The 21,458-nt window shown below is 40.9% G+C and overlaps 1 protein-coding gene across 1 annotated transcript in view; it reads right to left on the bottom strand.

Moving 5' to 3' along the window:
* LOC126240282 (transformation/transcription domain-associated protein) overlaps positions 1-21,458 on the bottom strand; it is a 491,514-nt gene that overhangs the window by 262,552 nt on the left and 207,504 nt on the right. The window contains exons 26-27 of the mRNA XM_049947913.1: positions 18,745-19,034; positions 4,513-4,696 (exon numbers count right to left, since the gene is read on the bottom strand). Of these exons, the coding sequence (XP_049803870.1) occupies positions 4,513-4,696; positions 18,745-19,034 (474 nt within the window). The remainder of the gene's footprint in view (positions 1-4,512; positions 4,697-18,744; positions 19,035-21,458) is intronic.

A 21,458-nucleotide genomic window follows, 5' to 3' on the forward strand; every position in this document is an offset into this window, starting at 1 on the left:
CACAGCTGCAGCATGCTCAGTAATAATAAGTACGGCACAGTGTGTAATGTATTTTTGCATCAAAAACTAATGAAAGAAGATCCATTTACAATTCCATACTACAGTGAAAATTACAATATTAAAAACAATGTACCAAATTAATTAAAATATGAAGGAATGAAAATAGTACAATAAAATATGGTGCCTTCTCTGGTCATAAACTAAAATCATACAGATCGTAAAAATGCATTAGCGCCTACTCTGGGTTTACAATATAAACATGTGGAATACAAGAGCATTACAACATTGAAAGATATGAAGCTAGCCTGATGCACATAACAATGAACAAGTAAGTAAAATGAAGTAATGTCTCTGGGTTATGGGAAACAAAATATGTTCAAACAAAGTGGGATTCAGTGAGATGCTCTTAATGGGCTTATGTAAGTCATAAAACAAGCTAAGTAATAGGATAGCCACACTTTGTGTAATTTATTTATTTTTACATTATTTTGCAGAAGTAAATAAAGTATGAAATTAGTACAGTAAGTTAAATAAGCAACTATAAAAGGTATAATGTACCAGCTTGAAAAACAGATCTTGTTGTAGGCTATAAATTGACAACGTGACACTTTTAATTAATGTTAAATGTGCTGCATATTGAGATACAGTAGTACTTAAGAAGATGAAAACAGTAACAAAGTAAACAATAAAACCTTACTCAAATTTTACCTGTTAATCAGCCAAATAAGTATGCGACCCGGGTATGGAATTATTGAATCGAGTTTAGTTACCCTCATCTATTTACAAGATGTTCCTCGAAAGTTGCCACAAGTGGGTACTTTTCATGACAATTTGCCGACTGACTAATTGGACGTCAGAGGATCTCTTATCACAAAAAATCTCAACCTCCTCCAAAAGGTCCATCAACCATCCCTTCTCTGCATGATGCACCAACTTAACATGTGACAAGCAAGTTGGAATTGCATGTCCACTCTGGATCATGTGGGTAGTAGAATTTGATTTTTCTACTGCATTCCTCTGTTCTAGCTCTACATGTTCACTGTGCCGAACTGTGTAAAGTCTATCCATTGTAACAGTACTGTATCTGAATATGCAGTACATTTAACATTAATTGAAATTGTCATACTGTAAATTTATAGCCCACAACAAGATCTGTCCCACTACTTCATGCATTACCGGTGTTTCTGTTATTATCACAATATGAGACATATTGGAAGTATATATACCGTGTCTCTGTGCTGGTTGGCTTTTCAAGCCAGTACATCATACTTTTTATGTATGCGTTTTAACCTGCTATATTACTTTCATATCTTATTTGCTTCTGAGTATGTAATGTCAAAAAAATTACATGAAGCATGACTATCCTATTCCTCAGATGGTCTCGAGACTTATTTTATCCCAGTGAGGGTGCAGGTTTGAATACCACCAGCAACACTTAATCAAAGTTTTTTTGAGCATATTTTACTTCCCGTAATTGACACATTCCTTTATTTTGTTTGTTTGTTCAGTTTTATGAGCCACTGGCTAGCTTCATACTTTTCGACATTGTAATGCTGTCGTATTCCATGTGTTTATACTGTAAACAAATAGATGGTGTTAATATATTTTCATGATCTGTATGATTTTAGTTTATGACCAGAGAGGGCACACCATAATTTATAGCATTAATTATCATTGCTTTACATTTTAATTAGTTTGGTACATTATTTTTGACTTTGTACTTTTCGCTGTTGTATGGAATTGTGAGTGGATCTTCTTACATTAGTTTGTAACACAAAAATACATCACATATTGTCCTGCACTTACTGTTACTGAGCCTGCTATAGTTATGGCGCCACATGTGATTTGTTTTCTATGGTTTAAACAAAGAAATCTGAAAATTCAGCATTTTGAAAAACACACAGGCAACACGTAAATATAAAATTCTTCCCTTGAAGTTTGATTTTTTTTCCTTTTTCATTACTCACAGTTTAGGAAAAGAGAGAGAGAGAGAGAGAGAGAGAGAGAGAGAGAGAGAGAGAGAGAGAGAGAGAAGAAAATTTATTATTTCTGTAACACAATGCTATAGTGCTAGTTCTCAGTCAAATTAACACACATCACAGGCCTATGTACAAATGTACATCTTTGAAAAAAATTTAAAAATTATACAACTTCACTATTAGCTAATTGCTCATCAGTGTCTCAAAAGAGGGCAACACACATCTCTTTCTGCAGGTAAGCAACAGCTTCAATTTATGTTACACTCCTGTGTATTCTATATCAACCAATTTCACTTACTACGTGATCCTTTGGACTAATATCACCAGTTGGTACATGGTATGTAACTGTGTGGTGCTTATGCCTCTACTTGTTGTGAGGTAACGGACGAGTTGTGGCGCCCTGAAAAGTTGGTGGCCACCGCTCGGGCCGCTTGGCAAGCCGCGGCTCGTTAGCAACCGCGTGTTGTCACACAATGGTCGGACCATGTGGCCCATTGGCCGCGTGGCTGGGAATTTCGTGGTGACGCTGTGTCGACGAAGGAGACATGCAGGGAGTGTCAAAGATGGCGGACTTTGTGAAACCTTAATGGCAGACATTTCACAGTTTGTATAGAAATGAATAGTAGTCAGATGAATCACGATACATTAAAAAGAAACACGTACATTACCGTTATTTGCACGGCGATTCTGATTGTGTAATCAGATTTTCAATATCTTTATTAGTTTAAAGTTTAGTAACCGACTGTAAATTATACAAGTAACACACACCAACGAATTTCCAAAATCTAAACAGTGCATCCGATTTTGTCGATCGGTGTGTCTTTAGAAAGCTATTAGTGTAAACCTAAATTGGTATAAATTACAGGCATCTAATTTGAATAGTACACGAGTTATTGGAGGTCAAAGTGGGTGATTACTATCGATCGCATCAAGCCACAAGTACTCCACAGTTACACGAAAAAACGGTAGCAGCATGCTTATAAATATATTTATTGGTCTATGTCTTTGTTTATATCCGATATTTACTATTCATGAAGAAATTGGTTAAATATTTATTGTGTTTTAGAAAGCACAGAGACATTAGGCTACTGGCCTACCTTTTGTTTCTATTCCTTTAATATATGTTTATTTGATTTGTTTATGTATTTAATAATCTGTGTTAGAGCATGTTTATGGTCCAGCCTTAGGAATATTTATTTAATTTCATGTTATTTAAATGTAAATCCAGTATACCGAATGTGTTTCAAAATGTTTGTGAGTGCGCGCTGGCTTGGAGAGATGACAGGAGCGCTATCGCCAATCTCAGAGCTCGTTACTAAGGGAGGCGACTACTGAAGTGAATGGAGGGAGAGTTCTGAACAGTGCGGCGCGACGAACTGTCACAGAGGACACTGGAGAGTTCTGAACAGTGTGGCACAGGACACGGGAGGTGCTGGTTGGAGAGGGTCCTGGACAGTACGACACGGCAGACACACGGTCGCGAGAAAAAAAATGGTTCAAATGGCTCTGAGCACTATGGGACTCAACTGCTGTGGTCATCAGTCCCCTAGAACTTAGAACTACTTAAACCTAACTAACCTAAGGACATCACACACAGCCATGCCCGAGGCAGGATTCGAACCTGCGACCGTAGCAGTCGCACGGTTCTGGACTGCGCGCCTAGAACCGCGAGACCACCGCGGCCGGCCAGGTCGCGAGAAAGTATTGGAGAGTGGAGCAGTTTGGGTGTGGTAGCGGGAGATAGACACATTTTGTAGTACTGACTTGTGCACTTGTGAGATTTATGTGTCTTCTGCAGTGAAGACATAGTATGTGTTTAAGAGTGAATATCTCGAGAGCTACATTGTTGTTCATAACTTATTACATGAAGTAGGAATCTATTATTTCCCTGTTATTCAACTCATATTTAACTGTTGGACCATTGACACCAGTAGGTGTTTCGCAGTAATAACCGGCATTCTAAAAGGGACTTTTGCTATCATACTCATCATTTAAAGTCATTAAGATAGTACCTGCAGATTTTATTTAATTGCAATCTTTCATTTATAAATTACTATGTTGCATTAAAAATTCGCAATTGCCAAGAGATAGGAACCTTTGACCATTCGATTCATGTGTATATTCATATTGTATACAGTAGACTCAGCAGTATTTGGCTTGTAATGTGGCAACTACATATCCCAGCCCCTAGACTATGAAACCAGCCAAAACTTTTAATATTTCCACTCTGAGTCAGAGGGTACGTAGTTGAGGGCCACTCATCACATTTTTTTCTATTTGAAAGTCTGCATTGTGACTCTGTGTTAGCTATCTTACATTATTCCTGACTTGTCACTTTTAGCACTGGAGTTGCTATGTAATAGTTAAAATGTAGATCCATTTAAAAAATATTAAGGATTTCGCGATTGATTGCTGATCTTTTCTCCATCGTCTATATTCAACGATCCGTGCAAAGAATGGGGTCACAAGGATGCCTATCTAATTGAACTATTTTTAAGCAAAGACTTCTTGTAATATTTAACATTATATTTACCCTTTTGTGCAGCAATGATGAGGTCCAGCAATTTTTTTATATGTTGAAGCATTTGATCGCAAAATTTTGTATCCACACATGCAGGAAATAACTGTATTAAGTACGAAAGTCTCTTGGTCGCATTAAGGTTCAAAATGCGATAGTCTCCCAAAGCATCCAGTACTGGTTTTACAACATTTTGTACCTATAAACATAAGAACAAAAGCAAAATGGTCTACCGTTAAACATGTCAGCCATCCTGTAACTATTGCATAAAATTAAAATAATTGTTAAACTTTTAGGGGAAGATAAATGTGTATATATAGTCTTCCATTTTTACACATTCTGTGCAATGTCGTTTTCTAATAACCTGTGCGTTCAAGTATTTCAAGTAAAATATTTCTTACAAAACCTCTAAGGATGACCTGAATTGTGAACCTCAATAATGCATGAAAATTGGAATCAACATAGTAAACTTCAGAGTTTCTGGTGAGAAGAATGGCACAAAATTGGTACCACTGAATGAAACACTCAGAATACATTTTTGTCTGAAAAATTTTTTAGTATGCTGCAATGATTTGATAATAGTGTCAAAAAGTCCTTCTGTAATTGTTGCCAGTATACAATAATAAATGTGCAAAATGCTTATGTTTTATTCTATACATAATCATGCCCTACTTTTGTCCATTTGGGAGACTCCTAACTATTTCTATAGGTAATTTTGTCCAGCAATCTCTCTCAATATAATTTTTGACTTCCTCTCTCACTGTACCCCACAGTTGATACACTGGTGTCGAGATGAAGAATCCAGATGGCACATGTGGTAAAACAAGCACCAACGTCATGGCCGTTTTGTTGCGAAACAGACTTTGTTACAGGATACTGAGAGTTACCGGTATACATCCTCTGTCTCTGACCGTTCATCCCATCTACATCTGCATGATTACTCTGCAATTCACATTTAAGTGCTTGGCAGAGGGTTCATCGAACCACAATCATACTATCTCCCTACCATTCCACTCCCGAACAGCGCGCGGGAAAAACGAACACCTAAACCTTTCTGTTCGAACTCTGATTTCTCTTATTTTATTTTGATGATCATTCTTACCTATGTAGGTTGGGCTCAACAAAATATTTTCGCATTCAGAAGAGAAAGTTGGTGACTGAAATTTCGTAAATAGATCTCGCCGCGACGAAAAATGTCTTTGCTTTAATGACTTCCATCCCACTCGCGTATCATATCTGCCACACTCTCTCCCCTATTACGTGATAATACAAAACGAGCTGCCCTTTTTTGCACCCTTTTGATGTCCTCCGTCAATCCCACCTGGCAAGGATCCCACACCACGCAGCAATATTCTAACAGAGGACGAACGAGTGTAGTGTAAGCTGTCTCTTTAGTGGACTTGTTGCATCTTCTAAGTGTCCTGCCAATGAAACGCAACCTTTGGGTCGCCTTCCTCACAATATTATCTATGTGGTCTTTCCAACTGAAGTTGTTCGTAATTTTTACACCCACGTACTTAGTTGAATTGACAGCCTTGAGAATTGTACTATTTATCGAGTAATCGAATTCCAACGGATTTCTTTTGGAACTCAATGCGGATCACCTCACACTTTTCGTTATTTAGCGTCAACTGCCACCTGCCACACCATACAGCAATCTTTTCTAAATCGCTTTGCAACTGATACTGGTCTTCGGATGACCTCACTAGACGGTAAATTACAGCATCATCTGCGAACAACCTAAGAGAACTGCTCAGATTGTCACCCAGGTCATTTACATAGATCAGGAACAGCAGAGGTCCCACGACGCTTCTCTGGGGAACACCTGATATCACTTCAGTTTTACTCGATGATTTGCCGTCTATTACTACGAACAGCGACGTTCCTGACAGGAAATCACGAATCCAGTCGCACAACTGAGACAATACCCCATAGGCCAGCAGCTTGATTAGAAGTCGCTTGTGAGGAACGGTGTCAAAAGCTTTCCGGAAATCTACAAATACGGAATCAACTTGAGATCCCCTGTCAATAGCAGCCATTACTTCGAGCGAATAAAGAGCTAGCCGAGTTGCACAAGAACGATGTTTTCTGAAACCATGCTGATTACATATCAATAGATCCCAGCTGATAACTTGGTGGCTGTCATCAGTAGAGCTACTTAAAATTAGAAAAATGAACTTAGAAAATTCAGCATTATTAAAAAGACACACACAACATACAAATACAAAATTCTTCTCTTGAAATTTGACTTTTTTTCCTTTTTCGCTATTCACAGTTTTTCTATTTCATTTTTTATATTAAAAAAAGGGAAGAAATTGATTACTTCTGTAACACAACACTACAGTGCTAGTTCTCATTCAAATTAACACACAGTATAGGGCTACATACAAATGTTTGTACCGAGTGCCATCACGTAAGTTCTTTGAGCAGTGTCTGGCTTCTTACAACTAAATTGCATGTTGAGAAGTACTTCTCCACACCCACACTACTGACAGGTTTCCAAATAGCAAATAAAGCAGCTCTCCCAAATTCAACATATTTAAGGTTTTCACAGAGTAGAAGTTGCACTGTCATCAAGCTTCTTATCATGTCTCAAACATTTATCTGAAATAGACAGTTGACAAAGAAGGAAAGGGATGGGTGAGTGGGAATTCGGGACTTCCAGCAGCAAAATGCATTGTGGTAATGCAGTGGCAAAAGTTGAAATTTTATGCCAGATTGGGACTTGAACTCAAATTTACCACTTCTCACGAGTGGTTGCCTTAACCACTTCAACCATCCATACACAGGACAGACTCAAATTTCCAACTTCTCGCACTCTGCAACGCAGCATCCCTACTTAATGTCCGATAGAACAGACACCACAGTACACACACATTTCTGTAACAATGCGACAGTTCCTTGACATCCGTTTCAGTGAGGAAGCACTAATATCGCCCAAACACCTTCGGGAATCAATAGTTTGAGAGTATGTGGTTAATGGACAAGGGACGCTGCACTGCAGCGTTCAATAAGTTGGTAATATGAGCCAGGCAAGGACTGTGTCCAGATGGCAAAAGTGACTACAGCAACCATTCATGAGAAGTGGTGAATCCAGGTTTGAGCCCCAGTCGGCACAAATTTCCAACATTCGCCACTGCATTAGCATAATTCCCTGTGGAGGAGGAAGTCACGAACTCCCACCCATCCCTTTCCTTTCTTCCTCCTTTCTCTATTTCGTATAAATGTGCCACCAGCCACATCATCGCAAGTGGTGTCTGGTCTGTCAGGCATATCTGACAGAACAGACACCACTCAAATACATACATGCCTCAAACAATTAACTAGGTGTCAATGTAATGACAAATATGCTTCAAAAACACTGTCACATGGAATGCTTTCAAACTTTGGAATATTTTTTGCCTTGTTAAAGACACTAGAATTGGCTCAATAAGGCTTTGCACCACAAACTACAGAGTTGAAGAGCTTGCCAATGTTTTTGTAAAAATGTTAGCTGTGTCTGTTGTTGTGTGTTTACATTACTTTTATAAAATTTTCATAGCAGCAGATTTAAGACAATTTTTGCAGCTGGTTTCTCTGTCTCATTTTGTAGTGAGTCAAAGCAATTAATTGTGCCTGTTAAAAACAACCTTCAGAATTTATCTTCAACAGTAATTTGACAATTACAAGTTCCATCCATAACAAATATGCAAGTAACTATTTGTGCCTTCTATCATTGTAATTGTACTGAAAATGCTAGCACATGAATCAATTACAAATCTGCATTGTAAGAAGACTAAATCTGATGCAGCTTCATTTTTTAAAAAATTATCAAGAATGAGCTCAATGGTAGAATTTTTGTACTCCAATTATCTGAAAAATTCGATGGTAGGTGTGTGTTCAAATATTGCATAGCATAGAGCCAAGAATTCCACCTCATGATTACAGGGACAGGAAAATGTTTTTTTGGCAGGTAAGGAAATTTCTATAGAAGGAACTGAAGGTTCATTTAGCAAGAGTTCAGAAATGCTGTTTTCGGCTTCTTAACAACAAAATTTAGCTCTTTTAGTTCTCTGATGAAAAATCACCTATTAAGTTTATTTTGTTATTTGAAATGTGTTAAATGGTCTCCAATCAACTTTTTAAGTGTGTAAAAACAAGTTCCCATGTGCGCAGCAGAGACTGCACCCTAAACCCAGAAAATTTTCACATTTAATACTGGAGTCTTTTAGGGTGTCTATGACTTGGGCACAAGTGCTTCCTTTAGCAGTATCTAAAAAGTTACAGGAAGGCACATATACGGGGTGTTTAAGTCTCTCTGCAGTGCCCTATGATTGTTAGCCGCACGTGCTGTACGATTGTTCGCCTGCCTGGGTTACTTCCCTTCAAGTGGACTCTCCCAACATTACACTGTTTCGTTTATCTCAGCCAGTGTCAGTAGTATCATAGGTGTGTGTCATTACGTGTTGACGTGAACGTTTAAGTTTAGTTCCTTTGTTTCATTTTTGTCACTGTTAAAATGCTATCCATTGAAGAATGTGTGTTTTTAGTCGAACAAGTGTTCAATGCTAGCGGTAAATACACAGTTTCAATTCGTTGCATATTTAATTCAGTTTTCCCACAGACAACACTCCCACATTGCGATACTGCGCGAGATTTGATTAACAAATTTCGAAGAACGGGTTCAGTGACAGATGCACCGAGAAATGGTCATCCCAGCGTTTTGTCTGAGGATAAACTACTCGATATTTCCAATAAAATGTCCATGAGCCCAACAAGTCAGTAAGAAAACTCGCCCACGAAATCGATGTTAGTGTCTGAACGGTCCACACAGCTGTAAGGAAAAAAATAGAACTTTTCCCATACAAAGTGACAGTCGTGCAAGAACTGAAAAACACTGATCATGGCAAGAGACTGCACTATTGTCAATGGTTCAAAAATTTCATTCAACAAAATGGAAGGGATAGTCTTAATGAAACATTTTTCACTGATGAGGTGTGGTTTCATTTATCCGGGTACATGAACTCGCAAAATTCTTGTATGTGGAGTACTGCAAATTCATTGTGTATTCATGAGGAACCACTTCATTCTGTGAAAACAGGAGTTTGGATTGCAATTTCTAAATGTCGGATTGTGGGTCTCATATTTTTCAACGAAACTAATTTGACAGGGACTTTGGCCTCCATGATCGCCTGACCTACCATCACCTGACTTTTTCTTCTGGGGTGCAGCGAAAGCAATTGTCTATAAAATCTGTCCAAAATCCATCAATGAATTGAAAACTGCAATATCCACTTTCATTGCTTCTGTTACTGAAGAAATGTTACAGCTTGTGTTTGGAAACCTGATTAGGCTAATTGAATTGCGTATTCAACAACAGGGGGGACACTTTCAACATTTAATTTGAAAATTTATAAGTACAAGAGAATATTCAATAAATTAATAACTTGTATTTCACTGTGTTTCATTTAGTTATATTCACTGCAGCATACGGCACGCGCAGCTAACAATCGTACGGCACTGTGGTGAGACTTTTTGAACATCCCGTACTTCCTGTTATGATGTTGCAGTCACTGCCCTAAAGAAAACTGTAAATATGCATTTTCCATATATGTCACAAGTTGCATTAGCAATAATTACATAGGAACATCCTTCACAGAATCTTTGATTTCTTCTTTCATTTCGTCAGCATTGACCGATATATTCTCGAGGAGGTATGTATAGTCTCATCAAAGTATAAACAAACGGGGTATACAACTAGCACCGGGTACATATGTATTTAAAATGACCTAATTGCAACATTATCTAGTTTCGTGAATGCATTGTTGCCTTTAAACTCATTTTACATACATTGTGGTGCACAGATTCCTTCTGGATTTTCATTTTTTAAGCATTGTCTAGCGTGTCACCAACAGCAGCTTGCCTTTTAGAAGAAGTTCCTGCAGCCACTGTAGACACTTTTCTTTGCCTTATGGCGAGCACTTTTAATGTGTTTTTTCTAAATTGTCCTTCTCCCAGTAGAGTTTCACATTATAAAAGCTACACATAAAAGAATTTTTGTCATGAACATAAACACCTTCTTATTTTGAATGGGCATGGCACTGCTCCTGCAAAACGATTTTGTTCCTACTCATTTTTTAATGCACTACAATCACTTCACAACATTCACAAATTAAAACAACATTACACTGTAACAGTTAACCAACCACTTAAGTCCAGTGACACCATACCTGTATGGCAAAAATATTTACTTACACACACACACACACACACACACACACACACACACACACACACACACACAAAGGTAGCTTTACTCATATTTTAGGAAATCATCTTCAATAATTATGAAAAATGATGAATAAAGAAAACAGCAGACAACAGAAAAAAACAGCCATTCCAAAATTCAAGTGACTGGCGTACATACATTTGCCACATTCCTAATGAATATATATGTAAACATGTCTAAAAACAAAGATGATGAGACTTACCAAACAAAAGCGCTGGCAGGTCGATAGACACACAAACATATACACAAAATTCTAGCTTCCGCAACCAACGGTTGCCTCGTCAGGAAAGAGGGAATGAGAGGGAAAGACGAAAGGATGTGGTTTTTAAGGGAGAGGGTAAGGAGTCATTCCAATCCTGGGAGCGGAAAGACTTACCTTAGGGGGAAAAAAGGATTGGGTATACACGCGCGCGTATACCCAATCCTTTTTTCCCCCTAAGGTAAGTCTTTCCGCTCCCAGGATTGGAATGACTCCTTACCCTCTCCCTTAAAAACCACATCCTTTCGTCTTTCCCTCTCCTTCCCTCTTTCCTGATGAGGCAACAGTTTGTTGCGAAAGCTTGAATTTTGTGTGTATGTTTGTGTTTGTTTGTGTGTCTATCGACCTGCCAGCGCTTTCGTTTGGTAAGTCACATCATCTTTGTTTTTAGAAATATTTTCCCACGTGGAATGTTTCCCTCTATTATAAAAATACTTAAAGATGCGCAGAAGAATGCACAGATAGGCAAAAATATGCACAGAGATGCACAAATACAAAGATACACAAAAAATTTTAAAAATACCAACAGATACGTAAAAATACCCACAAATACAATAAAAGTGTAGAGAAACATGGGTGAAAAGGAATGATGAGGTATAGGAGTCTGTGTGTGTTTCTGTAAGTGAAGACAAAGGGATGGAGGATGGGTTAGGTAGAGGATCAAAAGTTCATGTGGCATGGGCAGGTGTGGAAAACAAAATGCTAAAGTACGTCAGGATGCAGTGGAATCAATAGGAATAAATGTAATTATAACTATCAGAGGAAAGAATCTGGGGCATTCGATGCTGCAAGAACAATCCGTGTGCATGAAGTCTGTGTTGCGTGTGGACAATTGGTGATACAGTGTGACTCTGAAGTATATGTGGTTTGGAAGACTGTGACTAAACACAAGAAAGAAGAGAAAGATCACACACTGAGAAGAGTAATGCTATGGCACAGCATGCAACTGAATATAAAACAATTGATTTCAATGGCTGCTATGCTACCTGAGCCATCGGGATCCTTCCCTCCACCTTTTCTGAACTGTGCAGATGGGAGTTGACCTTACAACACGTTCTATGCTACCACATTTATCACAGCCTCAACCTACAGTAACATTTTGTCCCGACGCCCCCCACCAAACAGTTTCCACCTCCTCTGTCCTATCATCTAATTCCCATTCTCATCTCCCACCCAGTTTATATGCAGCCCTCCGCCAACATAACCACCCGTCTTTCCCCTCTCCTCTCCTTTTTTCCCCATGTCTGCAGTCCACAACCTCCTGATGTTGCGCCTGTTGTCAGTCTATTTCCTGCACACACTACCAGGTAACGTTTGCGCTCTCCCCACCCATACACTAATATCCCTTCCCCTTCCCCACCCCCCTCCAGACTGTTGCTTCCATCCCACATGATGTTGCATTCCGGACTGAGATGCTGGAGTTGGCGGTTGTGTATGCATGAGGTGGTTTTGTGTGTGTGTGTGTGTGTGTGTGTGTGTGTGTGTGTGTGTGTGTGTGTGTGTTTCTTTTACTGATGAAGGCTGTGGCCAAAAGCTATATGCGAGTGTCTTAATTGTGCCTGTCTGCAACTTGACTTGTCTTTTTTACGGTGAGCAGCAATCTGTCCTTTCCTACATTGTTAAGTTATCTTTACACCTACTCAAAACGTATGCAATTTATTTGCTGTCTGTATTTTGATAATAAAAGGAGAAATAAAATAAACAAAAAGAAATTGTTAACATTAATTTTTATTGTCACTGCGTTTTTTGTTTAGCTTGTCGTTTGTGGTACTACTATTTTTAATCACCACTGCCATCACCCTAACAGGGCACTTGTGAAACTTATATCTTTGTTATCACAAATATTTGGCTGTTTCTTCTGAATCTCTCTCTCTCTCTCTCTCTTTTTTTAAACACATAGGGGATTTTGCTTCTATGCTGACAAGCGAATGTTACCATGCTACGATCATTTTTAGCCGCTTCCCACAGGTTTTAACGTTATTATTTCTCCACCAGACAATTGTTAGCCTCATTTCCATAATCTGCCACCACCATACCACTACTTTTAATACATCCTAACGTAGTTTTTTCGAAATTTTCCCGAATTTCTCCACCCTTTAACGTGTTTTGGCGGCAACACAACCACCTAACCTTTATGCACATCGTTTTCTACCTACACTATTTCACCACAGGATCAACATAACCCAGCTCCAACCAACCCCTTTTCGCCTCTTTTCACACCAGATCTCCATTTGCTTTCTACTTCACCTTTATCTCTCCCCACATATTTTTATATTCATTTTCATTTCAGCCTCACGTTACACTTTCGACCTTCTAGTACCATGTCACCCGCACAACAGCCCCACAACGACCCCATTAAGTTTTATTTACATTCCCTCCGCAGACATGCCTTCGCCCTAGCCAGATTACGCTCCCATATTCTATTTTCTCAGGCTTGTCTGACATTTGGCATTACCCCCAAAGGCCTCACAGTTAAAGTTCCCATCTCTGGCTGCAACCCTTCTTTCCATCAGTCCCTATACCAGTTCCAAACTGAACAATCCATTGCCCTCACCCACCTAATCCTTCACCTACACATCAACTCAGCCAATGAACACACCCGTCAACTCCTATCCTTAATAAAAGTCCTTAATCTTTCCTCTCCCACATCCACACCGGCTGTTCAGAGCATCCTCCTACAGGCCAACCGTAAATCAGAACAGCATGCCACCCTCCACCTCAAAAAACTATCCAATCTCCTGGTTTCCCACCTCCGGAAAGGCAACTCACTCACCCTTCACAACCTTTCCAGCAAACCTCAACCACCTCTCATTGCACACAAACCCAGTCTCTCCCATCTACTCAATCTCCCACTTCCAGCTCCACTCCCTCCAAAACCTCAAAATTCCTTTCAACACAATCTGGAACCACAACACCCTAATTCAGTAGTTAACCTTTCCTCCAAACCTCTCTCCCAATCCGAAACTTCTGTCCTATCCAAAGGCCTCACCTTCAGCCCCACTCCCAGATTCAACCAAACAGCCCTCGTCAAAGATTTACTGTCCTACACCCGTACTCTCTGCTGGAAATATCACTTTGCCACGAAGAAAAATGATCCTAATCCTACTCCTAATGATCCAACTCCCCAAGACACCATCCAAATTGAACCCTGCCTGGAACAGTTCCGTCCTCCGTCACAGCGGGACCCACCTCCTCTTCCTCAAAATCACCCTCTCCAAACCTTCCAGGAATTTCTGACTTCCAGCCTTGCATCTCAATCCTTCTTAAAAAGCCTTAATCCTACACCCAACATCACCACTGCTGAAGCCCAGGCTATCCGTGATCTGAAGGCTGACCGATCCATCGTCATTCTTCCGGCGGACAAGGGTTCCACGACCGTGGTACTTGATCGTCGGGAGTATGTGGCTGAGGGACTGCGTCAGCTTTCAGACAACACCACATACAAAGTTTGCCAAGGTAACCCCATTCCCGATGTCCAGGCGGAGCTTCAAGGAATCCTCAGAACCTTAGGCCCCCTGCAAAACCTTTCACCTGACTCCATCAACCTCCTGACCCCACCGACACCCCGCACCCCAACCTTCTACCTTCTTCCTAAAATCCACAAACCCAATCATCCCGGCCGCCCCATTGTAGCTGGTTACCAAGCCCCCACAGAACGTATCTCTGCCTACGTAGATCAACACCTTCAACCCATTACATGCAGTCTCCCATCCTTCATCAAAGACACCAACCACTTCCTTGAACGCCTGGAATCCTTACCCAATCTGTTACCCCCGGAAACCATCCTTGTAACCATTGATGCCACTTCCTTATACACAAATATTCCGCACGTCCAGGGCCTCGCTGCGATGGAGCATTTCCTTTCACGCCGATCACCTGCCACCCTGCCTAAAACCTCTTTCCTCATTACCTTAGCCAGCTTCATCCTGACCCACAACTTCTTCACTTTTGAAGGCCAGACATACCAACAATTAAAGGGAACAGCCATGGGTACCAGGATGGCCCCCTCGTACGCCAACCTATTCATGGGTCGCTTAGAGGAAGCCTTCTTGGTTACCCAGGTCTGCCAACCCAAAGTTTGGTACAGATTTATTGATGACATCTTCATGATCTGGACTCACAGTGAAGAAGAACTCCAGAATTTCCTCTCCAACCTCAACTCCTTTGGTTCCATCAGATTCACCTGGTCCTACTCCAAATCCCATGCCACTTTCCTTGACGTTGACCTCCACCTGTCCAATGGCCAACTTCACACGTCCGTCCACATCAAACCCACCAACAAGCAACAGTACCTCCATTATGACAGCTGCCACCCATTCCACATCAAACGGTCCCTTCCCTACAGCCTAGGTCTTCGTGGCAAACGAATCTGCTCCAGTCCGGAATCCCTGAAACATTACACCAACAACCTGACAACAGCTTTCGCATCCCGCAACTACCCTCCCGGCCTGGTACTGAAGCAAATAACCAGAGCCACTTCCTCATCCCCTCAAACCCAGAATCCCCCACAGAAGAACCACAAAAGTGCCCCACTTGTGACAGGATACTTTCCGGGACTGGACCAGACTCTGAATGTGGCTCTCCAGCAGGGATACGACTTCCTCAAATCCTGCCCTGAAATGAGATCCATCCTTCATGAAATCCTCCCCACTCCGCCAAGAGTGTCTTTCCGCCGTCCACCTAACCTTCGTAACCTGTTAGTTCATCCCTATGAAATCCCCAAACCACCTTCCCTACCCTCTGGCTCCTATCCTTGTAACCGCCCCCGGTGCAAAACCTGTCCCATGCACCCTCCCACCACCACCTACTCCAGTCCTGTAACCCGGAAGGTGTACACGATCAAAGGCAGAGCCACGTGTGAAAGCACCCACGTGATTTACCAACTGACCTGCCTACACTGTGATGCATTCTATGTGGGAATGACCAGCAACAAACTGTCCATTCGCATGAATGGACACAGGCAGACAGTGTTTGTTGGTAATGAGGATCACCCTGTGGCTAAACATGCCTTGGTGCACAGCCAGCACATCTTGGCACAGTGTTACACCGTCCGGGTTATCTGGATACTTCCCACCAACACCAACCTATCCGAACTCCGGAGATGGGAACTTGCCCTTCAGTATATCCTCTCTTCTCGTTATCCGCCAGGCCTCAATCTCCGCTAATTTCAAGTTGCCGCCACTCATACCTCACCTGTCTCTCAACAACTTCTTTGCCTCTACTCTTCCACCTCGACTGACGTCTCTGCCCAAACTCTTTGTCTTTAAATATGTCTGCTTGTGTCTGTATGTGTGGATGGATATGTGTGTGTGTGCGAGTGTATACCTGTCCTTTTTTCCCCCTAAGGTAAGTCTTTCCGCTCCCGGGATTGGAATGACTCCTTACCCTCTCCCTTAAAACCCACATCCTTTCGTCTTTCCCTCTCCTTCCCTCTTTCCTGATGAGGCAACAGTTTGTTGCGAAAGCTTGAATTTTGTGTGTATATTTGTGTTTGTTTGTGTGTCTATCGACCTGCCAGCGCTTTTGTTTGGTAAGTCTCATCATCTTTCTTTTTAGATATATTACCATGTCTTTTGCTACAAAAGCGTATTGTCTGCCCACCGCTCTGTCATTGGCTGTGTAGAAACAGTAGCTTACACAACCCAATTGTTTGCTTCATGTTATCACGGTGAACATCAGCAACACTGCTGCATGAAACACATTAAATAGGCCACTGGCCCCAGTCTAGCCTTTTGGTGGCATCTCCTGCAGAAATATATGCTACTGTAGAGTGTTTGTCCAATTTTAAAGTCAATTTGATTCCAAGTAAGTTTAAACATAGTAGACATTCATAGCCATCCAAAGTTCGCAGTATGGATTCCCACGCTTGGCAGCAAGACAAAATTTGCTGCCCGCTCACTACTCCCTTCCTCCACTCCTTATGGTTCTCACCTAAGCTCGTGGCACAGTTCCTCCTTCAAGCCTTCCATAGTGCTGTGTTTGAGCAACAGTGAAACAGGGATGGCTATATCTTCTAGGATGCAGGTCATACATAACAGCAGCAACTAATACATAAATAAAAGATCACAATCACGATTCAGTCCAATTTTTGAACTTTTGCTCATCTTGCAACTACCACCATCTGTTGGTACTATCTCCAAAATGGACTTTCCGCTATAACTTATTCTTGCAATAACAACTGCAGTCAGTTTACTGTCCTTTTTTTTTAATACATTTAATTCTGGATTAATATTCTTGCTAGATTCATCCGAATGTAACCATCTCTAAAGCTGATTAAAAGCTGGTAATGCGCACGTGTACAAGAACTAAGAGGGATTAATAATAACAGAAGACTAAGAGGAAGTGCTCGGTTTAAAAAGGTCTAATGCAGGGATCTAGTCTTTCATCTCTTGCAGTTCAGTCTGTATACCGAGAAAGAACCGAACGAAATAAAAGAAAAGATCAAATGTGGAACTAAAACTCAAGTAAAAAGATAGCAATGATAAGATTTGCTGGTGACATTTTTATAATCCGTGAAAAAAGGAATGATTAAATTGGAATGGATAGTCTATTGCCCACAGAATACGGACTGATAGAAAACCAAATAAAGAGGAAAATAATGAGAATAGTAGAAATGAGACTGATGACAAACTTTGCATCAAAATCATGGACAACAGAACAGCAGACTAGCACATGCAAAGAGAGTATTTTTCAACAAACGTAATTTACTAATATCAAATACTGGTTTCGGAGGGGGAGGGTGGGATCCTGAGAGTGTACAATGGACTGCACTGTATGGAACTGAATCACAGACTGTGGGAAAACAAGAGAATGGAAGTGTTTGAGGTTTGGTGTCACGGTACAATGCTGAAAATTACATAGACCAATACCGTATGGATCTCAGCAGAATTGTCACAGAAAGGAATACATGGAAAAGGTTGACTACAAGAAAAGGCAAGATGATAGCATATGTACTGAGACACTGGTACTAGACAGAGTCACACAGCATCAACACTGCATGGAAAGGCACTGACTGGAATACAAAAGCAAATAATTGAGGATACTGGATGTATGCGATTCTCTCAGAGGAATGAGCAACATCTACAAACCAGTCAGAAGACTGAATGTCACCAAATTTCGTCCCCCCCCCCCCCCCCAAAAAAAAAAAGTTCCGTAAATAAAATTTATTGCTCATTTTGGCTTACTTTATTGCTTGTTTTGTGAGTAATGATTCAGCTTCATTTGCGTATGTGATGAACCACAGTGAGCTTTATCTATGAAAGTGGGTTAAGTACAACTTAAATAAGAAAAAACTGTATTTACATAAATAACATCTCATATTATGCTTTATATAACAACGAAAATAATCAATTATTGATAATATATTGTTATTTTATGTTATCACGTTATTGTATTACCTTATTATGCTTTGTATAATAAGTGAAATTTTATACAGTAAGTAAAATTTGATTCAGAAGTACTTTAAATTCGCGAGAAAACTAAGAGAATGTCATTATTTACCTTTAGGAGGCACAACTCTTAGTATTGCTGATAGAAAGACTAAAATAGATAACAGTACTCCTAACTTTTGGAACAATAGGTTCCTTCTGTGTTATTGTTCCCTTTCATCTCCTTACAAGGTGAGTCCATCTTTCAAGTGGTGTGTGTGTGTGTGTGTGTGTGTGTGTGTGTGAGAGAGAGACAGAGAGAGAGACTGAAAAAAAATTATGACCATACTTACACTCTCAGCATCCACAGCAAATCCTGCTAGAAACTTCTTTGTACATTCAAAAGCAGCCTCCTGGAGCTCTGGACATGGCTTTTCCATAGCCTTGTAGAGTACTGTAAATATTTTCTCCCTCATGCTCGGTATGTAGTGACACGCAGCAAGTGCCTGCAATGCAGACTTGCGCAGAGCGGTTAGTGGGTGAATGTTCTTGTAACATGGCAACTTGGCCAGAACAGCATCATCTGCTTCACACAATGATATCAACTCGTGGAAAAACACTTTATGTTCTGTGACATTAAGATCTGAAAAAGACATTTACATGTTCCTGTTAAAACTACCTCATGCAATCACCTAAATACTTACACTCTCTCTCTCTCTCTCTCTCTCTCTCTCCCTCTCCCCCCCCCCCTCCCTCTCAGACACACACACAAATATGGAATGCAATAACCTAAATACTCTCTCTCTCTCTCTCTCTCTGAGAGACACACACACACACACACACACACACACACACACACACACACACAAATGGAATGCAACACAGTCTCCCGGTAAAACATTTGCAGAACCAAAGAAAATCATGTTATAGGTAGCTCAGTTGGTAGAGCACTCGCCCATGAAAGGTGTAGAAACCAAAACCAACTGCGGGAATACCTTGGGTTGCAGATCGGAGCTGCCAGGCGGGGAAGCCGCCGGCAGTGGAGCATGCACCACCGGGTAAACACAAGGACGAGTCGGACGACAGACCAACAACAAGCGACAACGACCGACTAAACAAGGAAGAGATAAACAATGGAGGCTTGTAGAAACCACAACACCAAACACCAACAGTAAATCCACTCGGAACCAGAGCCAGGCAAATGTCAACAACGAGCAACGACCAGAACGCAGTACCGCCGAGATAGAGACGCAATCCAGAGCGAGTACCAGACTGCCTGGACTAGGGCAGAGCGGGTCCCTATATACGAAACCGGAGGGAGTGGCTATTGGCCGCAGTCTGCACGTGGTGAAGCGGTGGCGCCCTCGCTGCGCGAGAGCCGCTGCGCGGAAAAGCCGCCACGGACGCGGAACCCTCTATGGGCTGGCCACGTCCATTTGTTCTGGCGCGTGTTCGACTTCCGCCGCGGGAGGTACTAGAAAAGGAAAAGGTCCTGGGTTCGTAATTTTGATCTGCCAGTAAGTTACAGCCCATCACTACTTTAATGACTACAAATTCCTCTTAAGACTTTCATTTCCTAAACCAATGACATTCTTCCAGATACACATCTGTTTGCTGAACAACGCAACATTGTCAGTTAGAGTGGTCACAAATCCCCTAGCAGAAGGTAGAAGTAGGTACTGCCTGTATGGCTGACCATTGTTGAAAGTCCATCTGAGTCAGCATGGGTTGACTATTTATTAGACTGTTCTTATAAAAAGGTCCATATGAATGCAGAGAGTTGGTTTGCTGATCGTTAGGAGCTCCAATAGCAGGTTGAGGGATGAAATCCCTTAGCGAAATAGCACGCTGGTTGAGATGGAAGGCAGGTGTCCACTCAGTTAGTTAGTTACATGTTCCATAGATCATCTGAACAAGTCTTATCATAATAATGTACAACGAGTCAGTTTACAGGGTAGGTACACATGATTAAGTTTGACAAGTCCTTCACACGCAACCACACTTAAAAACTTTTTTTTTCTTTTTCTTTATAGGTTACCAGTTTTTAAAGAGAAATTAATCCATGGATTAGAAGAAGTTGTACAGAATTGGCTTTAGGTTATATTTAAAACTTTCCTTGCTACCTATCAGACTTTTACGTTAATGGGCAAATAGTCAAAATTTTAACTGCTGCATAATGAACTCCTTTCTGAACCACTTAGAGCTTTAATAATGGGTAATAAAGGTCTATATGCTTTCCGAGGGAAAGGAGGGCGTATCTAAAAGCTGGAAGCATCCAGATGCAACTTGAGTCTCATGTCGGCTCCATGATGTGTGATGCCTGGGTTCATACTTAACATTCTCATTTGCATCAGTGACTGGCTACTTAGGTGAAAAGAGCTAGGTAGCACCACACACAGAGTGTCAGCAGAGCTACTGATTTGCAGCATTGTTCTCAGAATTGATTGCAGTCCTCTGGTTTGTAGGCGAGTGGAAGGTTCAAAACCACAGGCTCTGATGATTCTGTGATGATCTTTGATGCAGATTTCTTGGCCTAAGCTGTGAGGTGAAGAACTGTAGGATCCCCTTAATAGCTCAGGCATACACTGCACACAGTACTGGGCTACTAGAGAAGCAGTACATGTAGTGTGCATATACATGTTTTTTAGGACAGAAGAATCCCTTCACATGCCCAATAAATTGTGTTCTAAGTAACAGAAGGAAAAATATCAGCCCCAATCATTACAGACAATGGCATTCATCAAGGTAGATAAAAGAAAAGCTCTGTTAATACAGTATTAATTAACTGCAAGAGTGTAAAAGCATATGTCTCAGGAGAGCAGTGACAACACTTTAAGCATTGCCATGTAGAGATGTTTACAATACTGCATTATGGGATTGGGTGAGTTAGGCACGTGCAATTGCCGCACCCAGCCCACTGTAATTCTCATGTATCTTCTTGTGCCGATTCAACCATAGGGGTAGAAACCTGGCTGAAACCAGATGTTCACAGGAATAAATTGGAACATATATAGCAAAGATAGGTTGACGCTGGGGCAGAGGCAAATTTAGAGCCACAAAAAATATA

This window comes from Schistocerca nitens, chromosome 1 (genome assembly GCF_023898315.1).
Source record: "Schistocerca nitens isolate TAMUIC-IGC-003100 chromosome 1, iqSchNite1.1, whole genome shotgun sequence".
In the NCBI taxonomy this organism is placed as follows: domain Eukaryota; kingdom Metazoa; phylum Arthropoda; class Insecta; order Orthoptera; family Acrididae; genus Schistocerca; species Schistocerca nitens.